Source organism: Mastigoproctus giganteus, chromosome 12, assembly GCF_048544385.1.
Source record: "Mastigoproctus giganteus isolate SK-2022 chromosome 12, ASM4854438v1, whole genome shotgun sequence".
Lineage (NCBI taxonomy): Eukaryota > Metazoa > Arthropoda > Arachnida > Uropygi > Thelyphonidae > Mastigoproctus > Mastigoproctus giganteus.
Genome location: NC_143586.1, coordinates 98,602,273 through 98,628,949, shown reverse-complemented (window position 1 = coordinate 98,628,949; position 26,677 = coordinate 98,602,273). Strand labels below are relative to the sequence as shown.

Sequence of the window (26,677 nt, the reverse complement as noted above, 5' to 3'; positions counted from 1 at the left end):
GCAATTTTCCATTTTCCTTTCTATATATGGTGTTGGACTATTATTTTTATTCACATGTTTCATTTTCCATTTTGTTCCCTCCTTGACTCAGACTAGAACCCAGAATGAAAAAAGAATCTGAAAAAGAAATTTTTTTCCAGCGATCTACACACTTCGCCACTGACGGTATTTATTCCTAAATTTATATCCTGCTAAATATCTATAAGAGAAATTTTTTTCTCCCATATAAAACTAAAATTAATTAATTAAATTTAATTAATGAATTAATATTTGAAAAAACTGTATTAACATCAAGTGTCATCCACTACAAGTTTAAAAAAATGTATTTGAACTTGAGTGGATGAATAACAAAAATTTATCAAAAAATTATTGATTTTTGCAAGAATTGAACTCGCATTCTTCGCCTTCACATGAAAAATACTGAAATCCTTGCATTTTACCAATTGAGCTACTGCCTGTTGATTTCAATTTTATTCCTAAATTTATATCCTGCTAAATATCTTATTTAAGAGAAATTTTTTTTCTCCCATATAAAACTAAAATTAATTAATTAAATTTAAATAATGAATTAATATTTGAAAAAACTGTATTAACATCAAGTGTCATCCACTACAAGTTTAAAAAAAATTTATTTGAACTTGAGTGGATGAATAAAAAGTATTTTATTAACGATTGAAAATTTGAACAAGATATATAAATATATATAGGGAGAGTGTGAACTAATAGTAGGAATTGAAAAAAAAAATTTTAAATTAAAAGCAGTCCTCAAAGCACATTTAGGAACTAATAACTTTGCTGTAACTTTTAATTTGTATTTTTCATTCTCAAAGGAATAATGAAAACATGCAAACATTCCAACAGAAATTGGAAGTGAACGGTATCACATACTAGATGCATTCTAGTCTGATTTGCAACAAGAATCACTCTAGAATAAACATACAAGTGACCATCATTAAGGTGGTCGCAAAAATATATACTACTCAACCTGCATAACATAAAGCAAAACCCATAAATGTTTACCACATTCCAGCTAAACAAAAATACAAATAGTACTTTTCAAATTTCTTCATCTGATCTGCAATGCTGAATTCTTGTTAAAATAAGAGATGCTTAGGAAGAATAATAATATGCATATAAAATGTATTTCCCTTTTCACTGGATATACTTATTAAATTCACCTTCAAACAACATCTTTATAATGATCACAATAATTAAATCAATATACTCTTTTAACTTACTTTCTGCTGCTCAGAAGTTCTACCATTTGATACACAAGGTTATAAAGATATTCCACCTACAAAAAATGTATTCATATAATAGTTATTTATTCCAAAATGGCATTAAAATGTTTAAAATAACCTAGTTCATATAAAAGAAGTAAAATTAGCAAAAAAATTAAATTAATAAGTCTACATTATTAGCACATACCATTTTCTAATAAACAGACACTACAGAATTCCAACTTAAAAGTGTGTAATAAATGAAGTTTCATAGTTTATTAGAGAACTGTAGATAGAAAAGTGGGGTGAAAAGAGAAGTATACAGCTTTATTCTCTCTTTGTTTCTGTATTTTTATGCAATCATATGTCACCCCAGGGGTTCACATCTTGTGAGTATGGGATTGGCACACCCAGGGTCCTGCGCTGGATTCATCATTCTTCTCTTTCTTGGTGATTCCTTTCTACATCTCTCTCTCTCTCTCTCAGGGTAACTCGGGAATTTTTTTTTTTTTTTTTGGCTAGTGCAGCATAAGCCTCTGGATTCCTTGCACCATAAGGCTAATAATAATAATAAATAATAATAATATCCACAAATGAATCTATAATGTTTTGGTACCTATTTATTGATAGGTAGTAAATAAAATTGACTACCTATCAATAAATTTATATTGCTCAAATTATATATTCCATCATATTTTTTGCCTTAAATTCATGCTTAATCATATATTCACCGCAGAAGTTGACACCCCTATCCAATTGTTGTTGTTGTTATTTGGTTTTTAGGAGCATTAGCAACTAAGGCCATATTGCTCTCGGGATATGCGGTCGTCATTCCCTGACCTTTCCGCATCCTCCGTATTTGGTCTTATCCAATTAACTTAACGGTCATCTTTTTTATCTCACATAGCTAGATACAAAGGATATAAAAGACGTAAAGGCAGATATTGTTGGTATATCAGAGAAGTGGTGTCACACAGATATAAGAATTGCAGAATTGGAATTTAGGGAGTATAATGTGTACAGAAGGGATAGACAGGATAAAAAGGGTTTGTTTGTTTGTTTGATTGAGTTTTATTGGCGCATCAGCAACTATGGCTATAATGCGCCAAACCCTTGTCATAAAAAGTAAATACTTTCAGTGGCCTACTGAATTAGGTCACTACGTCAGATTATAAAAACAAGTATAAACTGTAACAGATCAAGTAACAATAGTAAATCTTAAAATAATAAGATTTTTTAAATATGAATAAAAAGGTTTACTAATTTTAGGAAATTAAAAATAGCAGACACATGGTCATTGTCGGATAAAATCTGACTGAGTGTATACGGCTCAGTCAGATGGTTAAAAGCGGTAAAATGAGCATTTCTAAAACTGGTACAGTCAACTAAAATGTGTCTGATTGTTAAGATTGTGCCACAGGACTCACACATAGGAGGGTCATCAGCCCTCAGCAAAAACGAATGTGTCAAATGACTATGTCCTATGCGGGTCCGGGCAAGAACAACTTCCTCCTTACGATTCCTGCGCAGACTAGACTGCCACGGTTCAATTACAGGCTTTATACGATATAGTTTATTCCCAGTCTGTCTATTCCACCAATCCTGCCATTGGGAATGTATCTTCTCGTGTATTATTTGCCTGTAGTCTGTATAGGGGACTGACAGGCAGCGATTATTATTGTGGATTGCTGATTTGGCTGCGGTGTCAGCCAAATCATTTCCCCTAATCCCAATATGGCTGGGAATCCAGCAGAAGCGGATATCATATTCACGTTCTCGGAGGAAGTGAATCTTCTGCTGAATGCTAGACAGAACCGGATGAGGATTATATATCCCACAGATATTAAAGCCTGTAACACACTGAGAGAGTCAGAATATAAAATGAACTGTTGGTATTGGCATTTACTAATGTGATCCAAGGCTAACTCTATAGCGAGCAGCTCTGCAGTAAATATGCTGCATTCAGAGGGAATCTGCTCCGATGAAATGCTGTCTGTAAAGACAGCGGCAGATAACACATATGATTCCGACTTCGAGCCGTCTGTGTAGACTGGTGCGAAGTCCGAATTTTCAGTTCGGTGTGCTGAATGAAGCTGCAGGTAGACCGATGATGGAGTGTCCGACTTTCCCCAATTTCTAAGGGAAAAGTCGCATGCCGGGACATGAGCATGCCAGGGTGGAAAGGGTTGCTTTGGTGTTTGGGCAACCTTGTCTACCTTGATATTAAGTTCTATGAGTAGCTCTTGGAGGCGAATACCAAAAGGGCAATTGGCAGTCTTACGGGTGTTGTATAAATTTTCCCATCGTGGCTGAAAAACGAATGGCCACGTGGGATGGTCTGGCAGGGATTTCAGTTCTAAAACGTACTTTAAAGACAACTGCTTAGGTCGAAGCGATAACGATGGTTCGTTTGCTTCGACGTACAAACTCTGGACAGGAGATGTGCGATATGCTCCAGTAGCGATACGGAAGGCCTGATGATGGACAGGATCCAGCCATCGAAGGACACTTGTCTCTGGCTGAGGAATGTACCTGGGACCCATAATCTAATTTGGACCGCACAAGTGCACGGTAAAGCCGTAAAAGGGTGCATTGGTCTGCTCCCCAAGATGTAGAGGAGAGCGAGCGGAGAATATTTAGCCCTCGTGTGCACTTTGTGCGGAGTTGACGGATATGATCCAGAAAGGTCAACTTTTTGTCAAATATGAGTCCCAAGAATTTTGTGTCCGGTGCTACTGGAATAGCGTTTTGTCCGAACCTTAATTCAGGTTCAGGATGAAGATCACACTTGCGACAAAAATGTACGCAAACGGTCTTCTCCGGCGAGAACCTGAAGCCATTAACAAGTGCCCAGGAATTGAGATGATCAATGGCTTTCTGCAGTTGTCTTTCAATAACCCTCATGTTGCATGACTGACAAAATATGCTAAAGTCATCAACATAGAGGGCACTGTTTACAGTTGGAGGGAGTTGTTCTGTGATGGAATTTATTTTGATGGCGAAAAGCGTGACACTTAATACTGATCCTTGTAGTACTCCCTCCTCTTGGCTGAAGGAACGAGAGAGTGAGGATCCCACACGAACTTGGAAAGATCGATTGGCTAAAAAGTTTTTAATAAAAATGGGGAGTTGCCCCCTAAGACCAAGGCTATGCAGATCTTTTAAAATGCCAAATCTCCAAGTTGTGTCATACGCTTTCTCCATATCAAAGAACACAGACACCAAGTATTCGCGTCTTAGGAAAGCATCCCGGATGGATGTTTCCAATCTAATAAGATGGTCCAAAGTGGACCGGTTCCTTCGGCAGCCGCACTGGATGTTGGAGAGAAGGTCATTTGATTCTAAGTACCATATTAAATGAGAATTAACCATTCTCTCCAGGATTTTGCACAGACAGCTAGTCAGAGCAATAGGATGATAATTGGTGGTGACTTTTGGATCCTTTCCTGGCTTAGGAAAAGCAAGGACGATTGCCTTCCGCCAGGAGTCCGGAAACTGCCCTTCAATAAAGATTCTGTTATATAGAAGGAGAAGATAATCCATAGATTTTGGTGAAAGACGTTTAATCATTTCTTAATGGATGCCATCTGGTCCAACAGCACTTGCATTAGAAAGAGTGAGGGCTCTCTTCTGTTCCTGCATAGTGAATGCCCCGTTGTAGGGATAGAGGCCCTTGGACTTGAAATTAAGTGCCTGCTTTTCGATTTTATGTTTCAGGACCAGGAACTCTGGGGAATACGAATATGTTGCGGAGATGTTAGAGAATGTTTCCCGGATAAAAAGGGGGAGGGATTATGCTGTTAGTTAAGAAACACAAAATCTAAGGAAGTGCATCATATTGACATGGATGGACAGTGCAATTGAGTCAGTTCCCTTTCCCACTGTTTATGTCACACCAAACTGACTCAACATTGCACTGTCCATCCATGTCAACATGATGCACTTCCTTCGATTTTGTGTAAGAGTAGGAGTGTGTTATAGGCCTAATGACTCTGATGAGTACAATGAAGAATTGTTTTTATTTTCCAGATATTAACTGGAACTTTTGGACATGTCACTCGCACACCAGCAAGACTTTTGTAGCTTCACTGAAGGACTGTTCTCTACAGCAACATGTTTGAGAGGCAACCAGAGGGAGTGATCTGATTATCAGCAGTGATGATTCATGCATTAGGAATTTGCAGATAAAGGAACCACTACGTGTTAATGAACACAGTGTACTGATGGGTGATTTATCCAAAGATGTGACTTCCATCAGGGGTAAAGGATAGGGTTTTTGCTTTCATAAAGGTGACTACAGTGGTTTCAGACAATTTTTAAATTCTATACAGTGTGACCAACTGATGATGTTACCAACAGCAAATTCTAAATGGGAAGCATTCAAGGAATTAATCTTGGAAGCTACTAGGCTTTTCATACCAACTAAGAAATGCTGCTCAAGGTTTAGACCTGAATGGATGTCAGATGAACTAATGAGACTCATGACAGAGAAGAAGTATGCATGGATGCATATAAATTATCAGTAACACAGATGTCTATGGTAGATATAAAATAGTCTGTAATCAAGTCACAAAGGAGGTTAGGCAAACAAAGGCAGATAATGAGAAACCTTTGGTAAAGGATGCAAAGAAAAACAGCAAAGACATCTATACTTATGTAAAGTCTAGAAGGAAGGGAATGAATCAGATTGGTCCACTTGATATCAATGGTTCGATTGTGGATGATTCTGCTTAAGTATCTGACAAACTGAATGAGTATTTTGCATCTACATTCACACAAGAGCCTATAGGGAAGTGCAGACCAGAAGCTCTAGCAGGGAGCTAAAGGATTTCCTAATAACTGAGAGCAAAGTGGAGGAGAAATTGTTGAAATTGAACATTAAAAAGGCTCCTGGGGTGGATGGGATCTATCCAGATATATTAAAGGATGCAGCAAAGGATGTAAGTTGGCTCTTAGCCATGATTATAAAGGCATCCTTAGAATAAGGGGAGGTCCCCACGGACTGGAGATTAGCAAATGTATCCCCAATTCACAAAGTGGGTCTGATAGGTGAGACAACTAATTGCAGATCTGTCTATTTAACTTTTGTTCCAGGGAGAATAATGGAGTCACTTGTTAAGACACAACATGGGTTTATTAAGGAGAAGTGTTGTCTGACCAATCTGATCGGATACTATGATATGGTGACAAAAGAACTGGATTCAAAAAATAATTTTGTTATCATATACAGTACTTGGATTTTTGGAAAGCTTCTGAAACTGTTGCACATGAAAGACTACTGTACAAGCTGGAGCAGTATGGCATTAAGGGCAAGTTGCTACTATGGATAAAGGGATGGGTGAGTGGGAGAAGACAGAGAGTGGTAATCAATGGACATTGCTCTTCGTGAACTAATGGTATTAGTGGAGTGCCCCAGGGTCTGTTTTGTTCCTATTGTTGTTTTCTGTATTTATCAATGATATTGATGAAGGCACATCAGGCTTAATGTTCAAGTTTGCTGACGATACGAAGTTGGGTAGGGTTGTTAATGAGAGTAAGGATGGTAGATTACTGCAACAGGATCTGGAAAAGTTGAGCAGATGGGCTAAGAGGTGGCAACTGAAATTTAGCATTGACGAATGCAAAGTACATATGCACTTTGATTATGCTACCCAGAGTAACATACCAACTGTGCAGTACTACACTCAGGATAGTGAAGAATGAAAAAGACTTGGGGGGGGGGGGTTGTTGTTGAGTTTAACGACACATAGGCTGCTGGGGCCATATTGTGTCTTTCAAATGGTGAATATGAAACAATAACTATATTTTATGATATATTCCTATCCGATTTAGGAAAGTAAATAATTCCTTTTTATTAGGATCATCTCCCAGAATCTGCATTAAATTTATTGATGACTGTGTATTAGAAATTGACATGAAGGTATCTAAGCAGATGGTTTGAAAGTGGGGACAGTCCACTAGCAAATGGCGAATGGTCAGTTGAACTTGGCATGATGTGCATTGGGGAGCACTATCATTAGTTAATAGATACAGGTGAGTGAGGTGAGTATGCCCGATCCTAAGCCTTCCTAAAATTGTTTCTTCTCGTCTATTTTTCCGGCAACTGGAGAGCCACAGCTTTGGTTCTGGTTTTATTTGGTATAGTTTGTTTCCTGGATAACCTCTCCAGATCAGTGACCAGCTATTGTAACATGCTTTACGGATGATATGTTTGAAATCGGAATATGGAACTTAACAATTCTGTAAAATAGAGGTATCTGGTTGTTTGGCTGCAAGATCTGCTCTTTCATTTCCTGCTATACAAGAATGCCCTATCCAGCAGAACGTCACAGTTTGGTTTGACTCATTGCACACAAGTAATTTAGAATGGATTTGTTTGATAACAGGGTGAGAGGTGTGGTATTACTATTTATGGCAGAGACAGCACTGAGTGAGTCAATGTATATTAAGGAAAACGAAATTAGAAGTTGAGTAATGTGATCTAGAGCCAAGTTAATAGCATAAAGCTCAGCAGTGAAGATACTGCATTCTACAGATAATGAGACAGAAGTGGTGAATGACGGGAAGATTGCCGCAGCGCCTACTTGGGTCTCAGTTTTTGATCCATCTGTATAGATCTTACAGGCCTGTGAATTAGAAGCAGAGTGAGTTTCATGTAAGGGAGACAAGGTGTTCTTTCCCTACTGCTGGAAATAGTCATCGTAAATTGCAGGGATATTTGTCTACGGTGGATCAGGCAGTGTTATGTCCTGATATATATTGCCAATTTCAATATTCCACGTTTGAGTTAGTTCTTTAAGTCTAAGTGCAGCAGGTCTGTTTTCATTTGGTTTACTGTTGTAAAATGAGTCCCATTTGGTATTGTACAGACATCTCCAATTCGAGTGAGAGGGACGACTGGATTTTTGTGGCATATATCAAAAGCAATGTTTTCCTCCGAAGATGTAAGGGAGGTTCGTGGGCTTCAATGTAAAGGCTCTGAACTGGGGAGGTTCTGAAAGCCCCTAGAGGAAACTCTCAGAGCACTGTGCTGGATCATGTTTAATCGATGCAAAATAGTTTTCCTAGCAGAGTCATACCCTGGGGAGCCATAGTCTAAACTGGACCAGATGAGAGCTCAATAAAGATGGATCAGGGTATGTCGATCAGCGCCCCACGACATAGATGACACACACTGGAGAATATTCAATTTCTTCAAGCAGATGGTTCGAAGGTAGGTCACATGTGCTTGAAAGTTTAGTTTCCTATCTAGCACCAGGCCAAGAAAACGGACAGTGTGAGCAAGAGGTATTGGCATGTTATTGATCTTTAGCTCAGGATCAGGATGAAGTGATCGTAGTTTGCAGAAGTGAGTAGTGGTAGATTTCTGTTCAGCAAGACAATATTCATTGCATAAGGTCCAGGCTTCTATTTTGAACAGAGCAATTTGCAACTGTCTTTCGATAGTATTCATACTTTGTGATTGGCAGGATATATTGAGGTCATCTGCATACATATAAATTTGAATGGTTTTTGGAAGATCTTCCAATATTTTGTTGACCCAAATCGCAAATAGGGTAGCACTCAGCATTGAACCCTGTGGGACACCCTCTTCTTGAATGTGAGATGCCGACAGCACGTTTTGATATCGGACTTGAAAGGTGCGTAATTTTAAAAAGTTTTGGATGATTTGAGGAAGATAGCCTCTCAGCCCCAATTGATGCATATCTTTAATAATGCCATGACGCCAGGTGGTATCGAATGCTTTGTGAATATCTAAGTTGACCATCACTAGGTGCTGTTTCATGACGAAGGCATTTCGTATGTTGCATTCGATTTTACAAGTAAATCTAGGGTAGATCTGTTTTTACGGAAGCTATATTGGTGATCAAAAAGAAGATTCTGAGAATCTAGAAACCAGATGAGCCTCTTATGCACCATCCTTTCAAATATTTTGCCTAAACAGCTTGTTAATGATATCGGTCTGTAGTTCTGGACCAGAGTGGGATCTTTGCCTGGTTTTGGAATAGCACAGATATAGGAATGCCGCCAGGAAAGAGGACAAGTATTTTCTGAAAAGATACGGTTATAGAATAGTAATAATATGCCAAGGTCAGCTTCGCATAGATGCTGCAGCATACTGTAGTGAATACCGTCTGGTCCTGCTGCACTATTTGCTTAAGCATTCCTTGAGCTCAACTAGAGTAAAAGGCTGGTTATAAGGAAGTGAGAGTCTAGTTTGAAAATTCAATTTTTGACGTTCTTCATAAGCTTTAATGCGTTGAAAGGATGTCACATAAAAGGATGAGGCGGAAATGTTATAAAAAGACTGATAGCGCAATTGCAATATCAGTAGGGGAAGATAATTCCTTCCCATTCCATTGTATTATTGGTGATTGCAGCGGTAGAAATTTCCCATTGAGTGCTTGTATTTTTTTCCAAATAATTCGAGTGCCAGTATTTTTGTTAATGGATGAGGCGAAGTTAATCCAGGATTCATGTTTTGCTTTTTTTATAATTTGTCTTGCTTTAGCTCTGAGTTTTTTGTAAACAATTAGGTTGGTGGTAGTTGGGAATTTACGAAAGTGGTTCCAAGCTCGGTTTTTATCACTCTTTGCTTTGGAGCATTCTTCATTCCACCACTGATTTTGGTGTATACTCTTGCGCTGGTTAGATTTTGGAATGGAAATTTCTGCTGCAGATAATACATGGCTGGTAATGTGGTCAGTTATGTCATCAAGATTTTGTTGCTGTACATATTGCTTTTCAATATGTACAGCAACAGTTAGGGTATGACATAACCTGTGTTTGAATTGAACTGATGATAGGGAAATGGTCACTGTGGAATGGATCATTTAGCACTAACCATTCCATGCTTGGAAAAAGAGAGGCTGAACAGATGGATAAGTCTATGGCAGATGTAGCACCAGCAGATAGTTGAACATGAGTTGGAGAGCCAGAATTTAAAAGAGTCAGGTTATGGTTATCCAGGAATGTTTCGATTAATATCCATAGTGGAGAATCCCCACAATGGATGGTGACCATTGAAATCACCAAGTAAACAGATGGGAGGTGGAAGTTGTGTTATAAGACTGTCCAGTTCAGCCTGGGAGCAAGGATAATTTGGTGATATATAAATGGATGCAAGTGATAACGATATTCCCACTGCTATCCGGACTGCTACAACTTCTAAGGAGGTTTGTAGTTGGAGATGTCTTGAGGGATTTGTAGATTTCACAAGAATAGCTACCCCACCATGAGCAGGAGAGTTAGAAACCCTGTCTCACCTAAACATAGTATAATTTTTGAATTTGACAGAAGGGTGTGGTGATATAAATGTTTCCTGTAAGCACACACCTACTGCATTAGCTTGAGTTAGTAAATCACTGAGGTCATCTATATTAGTGTGTAATCCTCTACAGTTCCATTGTAGTAATTTATTCATTGATTGGATTTGTTTGAGGAAGATTGATCAGATTGTTTTTTCTGAGAAGGTTTCTGTCTGCTTGGTTTTGGTTTTTCATTTCTGGGAAAGATTGGGCATCCTGTATTCATGATATCACTAGCATGTAACTCTAGTACGTATCATCATCCTCTGATTGAACATCAGTTTCCATGTTGCTATTTCATGGCTTCACCTTTTTCTGATTTTCAACGGTAGTTGATTTTGTTGTCGTTGTTTTGGGTTTTTTGGCACAAGGGCCTCCTGGGCCATATTGTGCCTTTTCATTATTAACTTATGACTGAGTTATTAATATAATTGTTGTCAGAGGCCATTATATACATTTATACTCTTCAAGTATCTAAATTAGCATTATTTCCAAGTATGTGCAGAAAATTTAAAGGTTCCAGCAGATTGGATGCAGAATAAAAAGTGGATTTCCAGTTACTTGAATAATTAGGGCATTCTATTAGAATATGTTTGATTGTTAGCTGAGTCTAACAGAATGGACATTGAGGTGGGTTTTCTCCCATAAGCAATGAGTTATATATATATGAGTTATATATATAACAAATGAGTTATATGTATATGTGTCCAATACGGAGTCTTGCCAAAATCACTTCTTCACATCTGCTTTTCCTGAAACTAGAAGTCCAACAACTGAGGTTCTTTTTTAATCTGAAACAGTTTATTATTCGCTTGTGTTTGCCACAGATTAGTCCATTGAAGCCTACATGCTGTTTTAACAGTGGATTTATAATCAATGTGTGGGACTTTCAGATGATAGAGTGATCTATTTGTAGGATGTTTAGCAGCACGATCTGCACTTTCATTACCTGGGATGCAGCAGAAGGTAACCAACTGTTTGGATGTTTGATATTGGTATAATTGAGACCGTATCTGTTTCAGAATGGGATGTTGGGCAAAAGTAGTAGATTGAATGGCAGTGACGGCACTTAAGGAGTCGGTGTATATAAGAGCTTTTTTGATTTGCTGTTTGGTTATATTATCTAGAGCTAGTTTTATTGCATACAGTTCTGCGGTATAGATACTGCATTCTGTAGGAAGAGACACAGCTATTGAAAAAGCAGAAGAAATTGCTGCAGCACCTACAGCTTCATCTGTTTTGGAGCCGTCTGTATATATGTGAAATTTCTCTGCGTTTTCTAAGGCGTAGGCTTTATGCAGCTACTGGAAGTTGTTTGGCAGGGAGCCTTTTCTCCATCTCAGAAAGAAATTATCACAGAGACGTAAGTAATGAGACCAGGGATGTTCAGGAGGAGCTACGTCTTCAAGGATATGCTGGAAGTTAATATTCCAAATGAGCATCAGTTCTTGCAATTTAATACCTGCAGGGCGGTTCTCATTAGGTTTATTACGATATAGCATTTCATGCTGAGGGTCAAACAGGTATATTCCCAGCAAGGATGAGATGGAATACTTTTTATTTTTGCAGCATAGCTACATAGTAAGGATTTTCGTCTAAGGTGTAATGGCGGTTCATTTGCATCAATATACATACAGGCTGTGGACTGGAGACGTTCTGAAGGCTCCTGTGGCTATCCTTAGGGTACTATGTTGAACAGTATTTAGACGTAACAAGGAATTGTTTCTTGCAGAGTCATAGACAGGTGACCCGTAATCTAAGTGGGACCAGATAAAACTTTTATAAAGATGTGTGAGGGAGTGTCTATCAGCACCCCAGGAGTTAGATGACACAGCTCTTAAGATGTTTAATTTCTTTTGACAGGCCGTTCTAAGGTAGGCCATGTGATTGGAAAAATTAAGTTTACTGTCTAGATATAAACCCAATAAACGAAAATTGTTGGTAAAAGGAATCCGATTGTTCTTTAAATATATTTCAGGATCTGGATGTAATTTTCCTATTTTACAGAAATGAACTGCAGTCGATTTATTTTCTGCTAATGAATAGCCATTCCATTGCGCCCACAATTCTATTCTGGCTATGGACAGTTGAAGGTGCCTTTCAATGGAAATCATTGTTTGTGACTGACAAGAGATAATCAGGTCATCAGCAAACATGTATGATTCAACTGTTTTTGGTATGTCTTGTGTTATATTTGTAAACAATTACAATATTTGTAATGCTCCTGCTCATCCCCCTGGTTTGGAAGACGATTTGGCAGGGGAATACAGCTTTATTTGCTTGTTGTTTGTTTGTTTTTTGGTTTTAGGAGCATTAGCAACTAAGGCCATATTGCTCCGGGATATGCGGTGATCATTCCCTGACCTTTCCGCATCCCCCGTATTTGGTGGTGATGGGCTCGAACCCCGGTCTAATCAAGATGTTGTTGTTGTTGTTTGTTAGATTTATTGGTGCATCAGCAACTTAGGCTATAATGCACTAATTACTGTCTGATATTTCCATCGTTTTTCTTAGAGGGGATGGCAGTTCAGATAAGGTGATATTTATTAATAAATTTTAGAAAAAGAAAAATGTCATCTATGTTCTCTCGATCTCCTAGGACACACTGCAGTGTTAAATGATTATAATTATGAAAATTAGAGGAAAAAGCTGTTTTCCGTTCTTTTTGATATTGCGGGCATTCTATGATGATATGCTTTACTGTTAGTGGGCATAAACAATTACTGCATTGTGGAGGGTCACTGTTTGTTAGTAGATAGCTATGAGTGAGGAAAGTATGACCAATGCGTAATCTGGCTAAAATAGTTTCTTCCTTTCTGTTTCGTCTCAGGCTGGATTGCCACAGTTTAGGTTCTCTCTTGATTTCAAAAAGTTTATTATTTTTCTGATCTTTCCACAAGCGTGTCCACACTTCTTTATATGTCTGTTTGATAAAGGACTTATGATCACTATAAGGAGTCCTGAAATTTGATGGTATCTCATTTGTAACAATTTTAGCAGCTAAATCTGCCTGCTTGTTTCCTACGATTCCAACGTGTCCGGGGATCCAGCAAAATATTACGAGCTGTCCATGTCCATGAAGTGCTAATAACTGTGCTAAAATTTTCTGTATCAGAGGATGACTAGGGAAGGATTTACACTGTAGAGCATTAACAGCACTCAACGAGTCCGCATAAATGATGGATTTAGCGTACGAGGCTTCTTTTATATTCTCTAGGGCTAGTAGAATACCACATAACTCTGAGGTATAAGTACTGCATTCTGGTGGGAGCTGTCTGGAGATGGTGGCATTTGGTAGTACTACAGCTGTGCCAACTTTATTACCAGTTTTGGATCCATCTGTGTATAGCTGAATGAAGCTGCTAAACTCGGTGGAGTGAGCCATATGTATTTGTCTAATGTTGATATCGGGGAAGTTATTCTTTCCCCATTGCTGAAAATGTCTATCAATATGTACTGGAGCCATGGAAAGCCATGGCTGCGTTTCCATGCTAGTATCCTGGAGGGTTTAGAAAACTTCAGGCCCCAGCTTGTCATCAAAGCTTCAAGCCTAATGCCAGATGGTTTGTTGTAACGCTGTTTAGTTTGATAGATTTCTCTCCATTTTGGCGTGAAGAGGTATTGCCACATGGGATGATGTGGGAGACTGCTGATTTTGCTGCATAATTTAGTAGTAGAGTTTCCCACCTAAGGTGTAACGGTGGTTCATGGGCTTCGGTATACAGGCTTAAGATTGGTGATGTGCGAAAAGCCCCCAGTGCAACTCTTAATGCACTGTGATGTACAGGGTCAAGCCATTTCAATACACTTGGCCTGGCTGAGTCATATGCAGGAGACCCATAGTCTAACCGGGATCTGATCAGTGAGCGGTATAGATGTAACAGCACGTAACGATCTGCACCCCATGACATAGAAGAAATTACTCTGAGAAGATTTAGTTTTCTAAGACAACTTGTACGAATATGTTTTATATGTTCCAGGAAGTTTAATTTTTTATCAAATATTACACCAAGAAATCTTATACTAGGTTGGAAAGTAATACAATGAGAATCCAACTGACGGTCTGGATCCGGAAGTAAAGAACGTTTGCGACAGAAATGTACAGCGGTCGTTTTTGGTTTAGAAAGCCGATATCCATTATTTTTGGCCCAAGAGACTATTTTGTTAATGGTGCCTTGTAGTTGTCTTTCAATAAGTCTCATATTTTGAGAATGACATGACATGGCAAGATCGTCAAGGTACAAGTATGCGTCAACTGTGTTAGGTATGCACTTGGTAATAGAATCAATCCTAATGGCAAAGAGTGTGGCGCTCAACACTGATCCTTGGGGAACTCCCTCTTCTTGTACATATGCTCGAGATAATGAAGAGTGGAATCGGACTTGAAAGGATCTATTGCCTAGAAAGTTCTTAATAAATTTTGGGAGATGAACCCGAAGTCCAAATTTATGCAAGTCCCGAAGAATCCCATATCGCCAAGTTGTATCGAAGGCCTTTTCGATGTCAACGCATACCATAACTAGGTGTTCATTTCTCAGGAACGCGTTCCAGATATTTGTTTCGGCCTTGATAATGAGATCAAGCGTACATCTTTTTCTCCAGAAACCATACTGACTTGGGCTTAGAATGTTTTGAGTCTCTAAAAACCATGTCAGTCTGGCGTTAATTATTTTTTCCAATGTTTTTCCCAGACAACTGGTTAGAAAAATAGGACGGTAATTTTTGGGATCTGTGTGGTCTTTCCCTGGTTTCGGGAAGGCTAGCACATAAGAATGGCACCAGCTAGCGGGGTAATACTCCTCTAAGAAAATTCTGTTATACAGTTGTAAGATTACAGTTAATGATTCCTCACTTAGATGACAGATCATGGTGTAATAAATCCCGTCGGGACCTGGAGCACTGTTTTTCACTCATGCAAGTGCATTACGCAATTCATTCATGGTCAGAGGCAGATTATAAGAATGAAGGATGACAGTATTAAAATTTAGTTTGTATTTTTCTGTCTGCGATTTTAGCAATTGAAATGTTGGTTCATATGTGGCAACAGCTGAAAGCGTTTCAAACGTAGTACCTAAGGCATTGGCAATTTCTGTAGGTTCAGAGATTTCTTTTCCTTTTACAAGTAGAATAGGAGAAGTTGTCTGCGAGTATTTACCATTAATTCTCTTGATTTTTTTCCATATTGTAGAAGTATCTGTGGATCTGTTTATGGTGGAGGCATAATGCGCCCATGCTTCTTTTTTACTCTCCCGTCTTATATGACGAGCTTTAGCTCTGATTCTCTTAAACTGTAGGAGGTTAGCTGTGGTTGGATGTTTTCGAAAAATATTCCAATATTTGTTCCTTTCTTTTTTAGCACAGTTGCATGCTTCGTTCCACCACATTTTTGGATGAAGCCGGATTTTGGATGATGATTTTGGGATAGCAGTCTCGGATGCTTTCATTATTGTATCTGTAATGTAGCTTACTGCAGAGTCAATTGTGTGGGTTGCTATGAAGACAGCATCTAAGTGAGCTATTTCTTGGTATTTAATCCAGTTAGCCTTAGCAAATTTCCAGGTTGTCCTAATGTTACTCTGAGGAGTAGAACTTATACAGAAAGTACAGATGATAGGAAAGTGATCGCTACCGCGAGGGTTATTAGTAACGGTCCAGTCTATGAGAGGAAATATCACTGGAGAGTATATAGAAAGATCAATAGCAGAGGTTGAGCCAGATGGTAAATGCACATATGCGTGAGCACCAGTGTTTAAAATTGTCAGGTTATGTTTGTCTAATATTTTTTCAATTATCTGTCCTCTGGAGTCAAGATGTTGAGAACCCCATAGCGGGTGATGGCCATTCCAGTCACCCATAATACAAAAGGGAGCAGGTATTTGCATTACTAAATTATCTAAATCAGCAAAGGTGTATGTATGATTTGGTGATAGATACAATGAAACTAATGTTATTGTGATTCCGAAGGTGACGCGGACAGCAATCGCCTCTAAAGAAGTTTGCAGGGATATAGGTCTAGAGGGCACCAAAGAATTCAATATGAGTGCTACTCCTCCATGAGCTAAAATAGATGAGTTTCTATCTTTTCTATACATATTGTAATGATTAATTTTCATAGATATTGTATACATATTGTAATGATTAATTTTCATAGATATTGTATTTGTGAGATTTGTTTCTTGAATGCATACTGCAACAGGCTTGTATTCAGATAGGTGATCGTAAAAGTCGTCAAAGTTAGCACGAAGCCCACGAGAATTCCATTGAATTACTGTATCCATTGTTTGGTTTTAGCTAGTGTCTGCTGACTTCCGTGAGGTAGTTTGCTTACGCCTGTCTATTTTTCCTTTATCCTTCTTTGAGAAGACTGGTCTGCTTGTGTCAATGTCACCTTCTGGATGAATTTCAAGAAATGTGTCATCTTCATCTGCTTTTTCATCAGTGTCCATGGTATCAGATCTGAATGTGTGTGTATCAGTTCTCTCAGCGCTCTTAGTTTGTACTTTTGGTTGCTGATTGGTATTCTTATCTGGAGGTATTGTTACCGGCGTATTTACTTCTTGGGTTGCATATTTTGAGGGAGATGGTTCTTTTAACGAAGTAAGTAATGATTTTGCCCAACCAGATATAGAGATATTTGGTGGGACAGAGCAGTCAGTCTGAGTTGATATTGTGCGTAGCTGTTGAGTAACTGAGGCGTATGTAGATGATTTAGTAGGGATTGCAAAGTGTTTCTTTGCCTCTTGGTATGACACTTTGTTCTCTATTTTATACTTCTGAATGTTCTTCTCTCTTTTCCATTGGATACAGTCCTTAGAGAAGGCAGAATGATTTCCATGGCAGTTAGGACAGTTTTGGGTTTCATTATTACAGTCCGTATGTGTGTGTTCTTTTGAACCACAAGAAGCACAAGTGACTATACCTCTGCACACAGTTTGCGAATGACCGAATTTTTGGCACTTAAAGCACCGGACTGGGTTGGGAATGTACGGTCGAACATGGCATCTGAGATATCCAGCTTTTATAGTTGTGGGGAGATTTGGTGTCTTAAATGTCAATATGACTGTTCGTGTAGGGACAGGTTCTCCATCTTTTTTGATGACAATTCTTTTTGCCTGGACTACATTTTGATTGCTTAATTCAGAGACAAGTTCATCCTCTATACATTTAGAAGATCCCATTCAGATATTACCCCTTTAGAGGAGTTCAAGGTAGCATGTGGGGTAACCTTTGTGGGAATTCCACCAAAGGTAGATATTTTCAAGAGTCTTTCAGCATGTCTGTGTTCACTCATCTCCACTAATAGGTCTCCAGATCTTAGTTGCCAAACCATTTTTGGAGGCCCAGCCACATTTTCGAGACATTTCTGAATCAAAAATGGGGAGAGTTTACTCAATGGTTGGTCTGTGGAGGAATGTAATATTAAGAAGAGAGGAGCAGAAAAATCTGTCCCTTCTTTTTTTTGTCTCTTAGCATGGGATTTATTCAAATTATCATGGTCGTCATGTCTACTTGAATCTGGATCAAGAGATCCATAGTAGGACTGTTTTGTGTTGTCCATATTTGCTCCTTTTAGTCCCGGGAGAGTGACTTTCTCCTCCCAGGCTTCCAGCCCCGCCACGTGGAGGCAGGAGCGGTGCCACCAGTGACCAAGCGAAAAGGTTGTTAGTGTTAGTGCGTTAGTAGATTAGTTTTATATACAAGAAGAAAGGTGGTTTCCTTTCTGTTGAGTAAGCTGACTTCTTTACTTTAGAAGAACAAAATTATATAACTTTGGAAATTAGAAACTAACGTTCAACTACAATCAATCGCTCTTTTAAGAAAATCGCTTTCAAATCACTATAGAATCGCTTTAGTCACTCGCTTGGCACTCGGGGCCGGTCTAATCAAGAAGTGTGTGCTACGCACTACTGTTCCTTCCCACCTGGCTACGGAGGCGCCCCGGCTTTATTTGCATTAAATATCTACCACCAAAAACAACTCCTCTAATCCAACCCATGGATCAGCAGGTCATTGCCTGTTTTAAAAAACTTTATACAAAAGCCCTGTTTCAAAGGTGTTTTGAAGTGACGTCAGAGACAGACCTTATATTGAGAGAATTTTGAGAAAGCCACTTCAAATCCTCCATTGTTTGAGGATAATTGATAAGACACGGGGGGAAAGTGTCTTCCAGGACAATGAACTTGACCTGGAGGAAATTGTGGCCAGATTGTGTGTCAGAAAGAGACTTTGAAGGTTTTGGGTCAGAGCTCGTTGTTGATGAAATTGTCTCTCTAGGCAGGTCCATGGGATTGGAGGTTGATAGTGAGGATATAGAGGAATTGGCGGAGGACCATAGAAGGGAGCTCACCACAGAAAAACTGTTGGACCTTCATAAAGAACAGGAAGCTGAAGCAGTGGAGGAAATTTCATCAAAGGAGGAAGGGTCAAGTAAAGGCAGCATTCCAACTGCTGACATTAAGGAAATGCTGTCCAATTGGGTCAAAACGCAGAGTATGGTTGAGAAGTGGCACCTGAACATTGCTGCAGTTAATCAAAATATAAATTCATTCAATAATAATGTGATTGGCTATTTTCGGAAAATTTAAAAAAAAAAAACAGACATTGGACAAGTTCTTTGCTAAATCGAGTGCTAGTGAATCATCGGGAAAGGGACAAAAAAGGCATTGATCACCAGAATTGGAGTTACAGTACCTGATGTTTTAATGGAAGGTGATTCCCCTTCTAAACAATACATAATTCCTTTCCTCCCCTTCAGCTTCTGCCAACATTGCTCCTTAGCAAAGGTAAAGTTCTGGTTAATTTTTATTTATTTATGTATCAGATTCGGGGCTGGGAATAGATTATTCCAATTTTAGTTAATTCCTATGGAAAAAAATGATTCTATATTCGTCCAATTCAGTATTCGTCCGTCCCTCAGGAACGGATTAATGACGAATATAGAGGTTCCACTGTATATATTTCAGTATCAAGTATTACCTCTGAGTTACATTATATGACTTTCGTATCTCCTATTAAGTTATATCTATTAATTTATAATGTTATGTTTGTAAAATCTAAGTCGTTATATGTATTTAATTGACAGTGAAATTTAATAAGATTAATAAATTTTACTGATTAATTGATAATACTATACTATACTAAGCTAACAGATTTCTAATACAGTGCTACGTGTTTTGCTATCTAGTTTTATGTTAAACCTTATGCTATCTAGTTCGGGATATATACGTTGTATTGTATAACAATTGCAGCAAGTTACGAACGGTAAATCTATGGACACTTAAGTATAAATTAACTTTCAAAATTGCACTATCTAAATTGAAAAGAAACCATGGAGCTTGACTAGGTCTATAAGCTACTTATAGAAAATAATTTAATTTAACAATTAAGTCAATAAAACGGCTAAATATAATTAAAAACTTGTCCAACACATGGATTGGATACCCTTACCAACACATGGATTGGATACCCTTACCAATACTCTGTAACTTAGTAGCTCAGTGAATGCTTTGTTAGACAAGTCATGTTTTTGTTGAGATCTTGTGATTGGGTTCTGGCTATCAAGTAGTGCCATATGGCAGAGAACTTAAGATGACATGTACACTGAGACAGCTTTGCATTAGGAACACTTACTTGGTATTGGTTGTTTCACCATTAGTAGGCAGAACAGTATTTTATTATTTTTTGGTGGGCTGCAGAGTTCCCCTTATCTGCTGCTGTTGTCTTGAAAGTAATCTTGAAGGTAATCTACATTGGGTAAAATTTATAACAACTATGTACAATGATTAATGATACATAAAAAGACTATATACAATGATGATATGTAAATAAATACTGGGCTTCGGAGTCCAGTAGACTGTTCAATACATCACGTAAGATGTAATCCAAGAAACAGTCTAGCATTTTACTGAACCTCAGGATTACAAATTCTTTTCTCAGTTTAAACAATTTCTCTGCATAGTGGAGAAGGCAGTATAATATTCAGAACAGGTAACGAGTCTTGGCAGTTCAGAGCAGTCAAATACATTTGCGAGAAGATGAAAGTCCAGTCTTAAATCATCGTACAGGGGACAATGAAAGACAAGGTGCACAACAGTTTCTTGAGCACTACAACTACAGAGAGGAGTGTTACTTAATCCTAGTGAGAACAATTTAAAGTTAAGACTGCCATGACCGGTATATAAAAACGTAACGTATAAGCCAGAATTGAACCAGTCCATTTTCTTGTCGTAATCAACAACCTCAGGTCTACCTCTACCCAAGGTAGAGGTAGACCAGGTATTTTGTAACACTATGCAACATTCATTTTTCATTATTTTAATGTCTATGTTTTCTTGCAAGTCAGTAGTATATGTTATACCATTTACAACTGTAGGAATGTGTTTTCTTCTACAGTATAAAAGAAAGAGTGACATTACTTCATATTGGATTTGCATGTCGATGACTGAGAACCTAAAGAGCTGCTGTAGAAACAGTACGACAAGCTCTACTTACAGTGAGAAGAAAGAATCTTTGTGCTTGAGTAAGATAATTTTGAACAAGGGAGTTACCGATTCTGTATCCCCAGGCCCAGCCGTGTAACACACAATTGATATAAATATACAAGAGTAGTATAATTTAATGGAAGATTTCTTTACATCAAAAGTACTTCTGGTAATCTTAATAATTTTATAGGTAATAGCTTTTATTTTCTGAAGTACATATTTTGCACGGTAATTAAAATTAAGACAGTCATCAAAATAAATTCCTAAGTATTTATACTGCCGAGTACTCCTAATCATTTCTCCATTCAACTTAATAACAGGTGGTCTATTCACATCAAGAGAGCCCTTTAGCCACATTTGTTTTGTTTTATTAGTCGAGATTTCACATTTATGTGTTTGACACGAGATATTCAAGTCCTCTAGAACTTCATTTGCTCTACACTCTAGCTCCTGGTGGGAATTACCAAAAATCAGAATAATAAGGACGTCCGCGTAAGCTAACTGAAGGATGTTGTCTTGATCAAGCGAGAGCCAGCCATCAAGGACCATGTTCCAGCACACAGGGCAAAGAACAGAGCCCTGAGGGCAGCCCCTAGAAACAGATCTGGAGATGGAGCAGAATCCTGAGGAAATTGTGATGCTGCGAGAATCAAAGTAATTCAAAGGAGACAGTAAATAGGAACAGAACCCCGGCCACTCTGGACCTCGCCAGGACACTCGGCCACCAAACAGTGTTGAATGCCCCTTTGAAATCAACAAAGATATTGAGAACATATTTAGAATTGGAATTTTGAACAGAACTCAAAATCTGACAAATAGCATCAACAGAAGACCTTCCACGGGTAAAGCCAAATTGAAGTGGAGAGTTTAGGTTTCTGTCTAAATAGTAATTTAGAAGACGAAAAACAATTAATTTTTCCAAGACTCTGCCAAGGATGAACAGCAGTGCAATGGGCCTGTAAGAGGCCAGATCATTGGAGGGTTTTGTCAAAGGACTTAAGCAGAAGTTTAAATCTAGCCTGCCGACCAGGATAACCGGGTGGGTAAAGTGCCTGCCTGGCAACCCAAAGGTCGCGGGTTCGATTCCTGCCTCGGGCTTGGATCAAAGTACTGCAAAAACCTTGTGAGGTGCATTATGGCCACAGAAGCCTATGTGGCAACAACTACAAAAAAAAAAAAAAAAAAAAAAAAAATCTAGCCTGTTTCCATGGCAACAGGAATAATCCCAAAGACAGATAAACATTCATAAGATTTAATATAATGGGCAATTTTTCCAGAATCTTTTAACTACAGAAACCTCAAGGAGATCCTGTCCAAGACATTTACCATCCCTTAAGGTTGAAATAGCAAATTCCAGCTCAGTATCCGTAAAAGGTGCTTCAGCTCTATGATAAATGATCTAATCCAGTGGTTTTCAACCACAGTGCCGCAACAACATTCTTGGGATGCCATGTAATTTGGGTTTGGGTTTAAGTTACTTAAAGTTATTTTTATTATTATTTTTTTAAATTTGTATATTTATTTCATTATAAAAAGGTGTACGGTATCCACTGTACCGTATCTTTTTAATTTTGTGGTGATCTATAATTGATCTTTATTTCGTACCTCTATATAAAGAATAAAATTATTATATAGGTATATATTAAAAGTTCGAAAACCACTGTGTTAGGTATTTCTTTTGGCCTAGGGGTGCCATGAAAAAATTAATGGGACACTAAGGGTGCCATGAACCGAGAAAGTTTGGGAACCTCTGATCTAATCTCATTGTAGTTTGGATGGTGTTTTCACGGAGGCAGTGTCCTCAAGGAGCAAGCAGTCCAAGATAGCATTAATTGACAAACTCCAGTCCAGGGTTTCATTACCATTTACAATAATAGAAAAAAGAACATTGCCGGGATGAATCTTGTTAGTAACAAGTTTGTAGGATAATCCCCATGGATCTTCATTTATGTTATGCTGAAAAAACCTTGCCCAGGCAAGTTTCTTCTCTTGGAAAATGGTATTGAAATAACTCCTTCTATTGGATTTATACAACTCATTAAGTCTGTCAATCTCATCTCTGAACAAAGGGCCAACAGGCCCATCACTGGGCCTGTTAGCTCTCTTTGCTCTCTGAAAATTGCGACGAGCATTTTGTAAGTTTCTTCTCAGAATTATAAGATTTGGGGTTCACCATGAAATACAATTCATTTTTTTCTTTTTTAGAGTGGACTCACAGACCATGTTTAGAATCTCTTAAACCCTAGAAACCTGCATATCAGCAGGAAGAGAGCCAAGTTGGACGAGTATTTGTTCAGAAGTAAGCTCACGAACCTGTAATCAAAGATATTCCAATCAATATGTTTTTTCTTAAATTGTGGGAAGTCAAAACAGCACGTAATAACCCTAGGATTGTTGCTTAGACTGATCATAAAAGTGATGACATTGTGGTCACTTGAGCACCATGAAGTATGGCTAAGCCAGTTGGAAATGCCACAACCAAGAGTAGAGTTTGAAAGGGTAATGTCAATATAAGATTGACCCAGAGAAGAAACAAAAGTAGGCAGATGGTGTGGGGTATTCCACAGAGTGAGGTTATTGGACTGAATAAGCTCCTCCAAAAGCTCACCTTTATAGTCTGTAGTAGGGATATTCCAAAGCCAGGAGTGAGCATTAGCATCCATCACAAAATGACGGGAAAACTAGATAAATTAATCAAAACGCCTTCCATATAATTTAGAAATGGCTCTATGGCCTGTCCAGCCTGACTACATTGAGCATACAGAGAAACCACATCAATTTTTCCAAAGTAGCCTTCCAAGCATGCACATGCGGCATGTGTGGGGCAAAGACTAGAAATTTTTGTTACAGTAATGAGGGGTCAGCAACCATCAGGGTGGTCCAAACCCTGGTAGTGGTGTTACCCTGGTCACCGACCATAACAAGGTTTGAAAAAATAATGCGACAGCCGAGAGGGAGGCCCTTGTTTACACCCTTATAAGAATACAATTCTTGTAACCCTAAAAGTTGAAATTTGTGTTGGACCATTAACTTAGAAAGATCACTTAAAACTGACAAGGATCATTGACAATTTAACTGTAAAGTATATACACAAGACATTCCAGAGTTAGGTAAAGTCGGTCCGAATTTTTGTTATCCTCTTGGGTTTTCACAAATTCAGGGCACTTAACGTCCTTGAAGGAATGGTCCACATTCCTCTTCTTAAGCAGACGATTTGGGCAAACAGCAGGTTCCTCCATTTTAGGACAGTCTTGAATTTGATGACCCAGGTCACTGCAAGTCCGCAGGTAAACTCGGACTGGTGGCAGTTTTTAGCCAAATGTCAGTAGCTAAGACAGCGTGATGCTGTGAAAAAATCCTTCACACCAGGGACAGACAATCCGATAAAAACCTTACAATTTGAAGCCAAAAACACCTTCCAAAAAAGAACCCAATTTTGATTGTTTTTGTTCCGAGACCTGGTTTTAAAATGAACCTTAACAGACTCATAATCTCCCTAGGAAATCCCATGATATGCAAGGTTTTTATTGAATAAGTCCTCCAGAAAATCAGTCATTGACATCTTTAGGTATGTCATATATTATGACAGTTGGATTTAATTTTTTAGGGGAATCCACAGAAAATTTTAACTCCTTGAACTTATGGCAGGATTTAAGTTTATTTGGATCCTTATTGTTATCAGTTTCAACTAGAACTCCCTTTTCTCTTATTTTTCTTACTAATTTAATCTTTAATTTTTTAAATTCAGATTTAAGACTTTTTTCTCTACAGTTAGATCTATCACTAACCTTTCCATATTGTTCTAATTTTTGGACATCTCAACAACCATAAAAGGTGTCACAGTAGAGCCCTCTATAAAAACATCAAGCCTATTTGATTTTAATCCAAAAAGATAGTCAAGAATAGCTGCACTATCAGTTTGTTTAGAATCTTGATTGTTGTTTATTTGGTTTTTAGGAGCATTAGCAACTAAGGCCATATTGCTCCGGGATATGCGGTGGTCATTCCCTGACCTTTCCACATACTCCGAATTTGGTGGTGTCCATGATCCAGGACATGGATTCTATCAGGGAGGCTGATTTTGACCATTCAGCCATAGTGGGGCATATATTTGTTATTTGGTTTTTTAGGAGCATTAGCAACTAAGGCCATATTGCTCCGGGAATATGTGGTGGTCATTCCCTGACCTTTCTGCATCTTCTGTATTTGGTGGTGACGGGCTCGAACCCCGGTCTAATCAAGAAGCGTGTGCTACGCACTGCTGCTCCTTCCCACCTGGCTACGGAGGTGCCTTAGAATCTTGAGAATCATTAAAAGTATGAGTAGAATTTAAAGGTCCTTGCAATTTGTCTTCCAAAGTTTTTTCCATCATAGCTAGAGGTTCCTTGAAACTCGTGTCTGGAACTTCAGAGAAAGTCAATTCACCAGCCAACTCAGCTATTGGAGCACTATAGTTTGACATTTTGGATGACAGAAATATGTGTGGGGGAAGATCATCAAAGCTTTCTGGGGACACGAAGCCACCTTTTCCATTAGGCACTTCAGGCACTGTGCAAGGGCTTTGTGACTAACGCTGTATGTCACTTCACCCTACGGCAGGACTCTTTTATGATGTTTACTTTAAGAGACTTCACCTGAGAGGGGAACAGTCTGAACAGTCATAAAATAGACCCCAGGTGGTGGAGTCTATGCTGTGACTACATTTGGATGTCCAGAGGTATGGTAACAGCCATGCTGAACACACTGCACATTCAACAATTTCTGGGTATTCAATGGTACTGGATACAGGAAAACTGTTTCCAGTTATTCGCTGTTCAATGGCACCTTAAAACAACAAATCTAGCTGTCAGTCATATAAAAAGGTCTACTTCATGTGAAACATCAACAATGTCGGGATTAAACAAAGTAAAATTAACATTTAAATACTTAAATTATGCTTATACTTAAACAAAACCATATTGTATCTCAACAATAGTAAAATTTATAACATTTAAATAACATAACATAAGAAATGGTCGTTTCATTTCTAACAAAACAAAGACAAGGTCTCTCAGTCTCAAATAGCATCACTTAGGAACGTAAGGATTATAGGAATGTAATAATAGGCTCTGTAAAACAAGATGAAGCAAGTGAAAAAAAACTGTTAATTTCTAGTTTGGATATAAAGAATTGATTTAAAAACCAACCACTTTATCAGCACCTGATGATAAAATATAACTAACAACTTAATTTACTAAATATAAAGCTATACTTACCTTTTTGCTATATAGATCAGTTGTATGTCGGATGAGGAATGCAAGTAATTTTGGATGGGTGGATGGGATCTATTCAGTTATATTAAAGGAGGCGGCAAAGGAAGTAAGCAAACCCTTAGCCATAATTATAAGAGCATCATGGAGTGGAGTTGCGCAAATGTATCTCCAATTCATAAAGGGGGGGGTCGAAAGGGTGACAAGAGTAATTACAGACCTGTTAGTTTGACTTCTGTTTAAGGGAAAATAATGGAGTCACTAGTTAAAGAAGCATTGCAGGATCATCTAGACAAGATTGCAGTAATAATTCAGACACAGCATAGGTTTGTTAAGGAAAGTCTAGTCTCACCAATTTGATTGGACACTATGACATGGTCACAAAGGAACAGGATGCAAAAAAGTAATTTTGATATCAT

General features: G+C 38.3%; 1 protein-coding gene across 1 annotated transcript in view; it reads right to left on the bottom strand.

Moving 5' to 3' along the window:
* LOC150077294 (condensin-2 complex subunit H2-like) overlaps positions 1-26,677 on the bottom strand; it is a 482,911-nt gene that overhangs the window by 413,802 nt on the left and 42,432 nt on the right. The window contains exon 4 of the mRNA XM_090385846.1: positions 1,239-1,294. Coding sequence (XP_090241972.1) covers positions 1,239-1,294 — 56 coding nt within the window. The remainder of the gene's footprint in view (positions 1-1,238; positions 1,295-26,677) is intronic.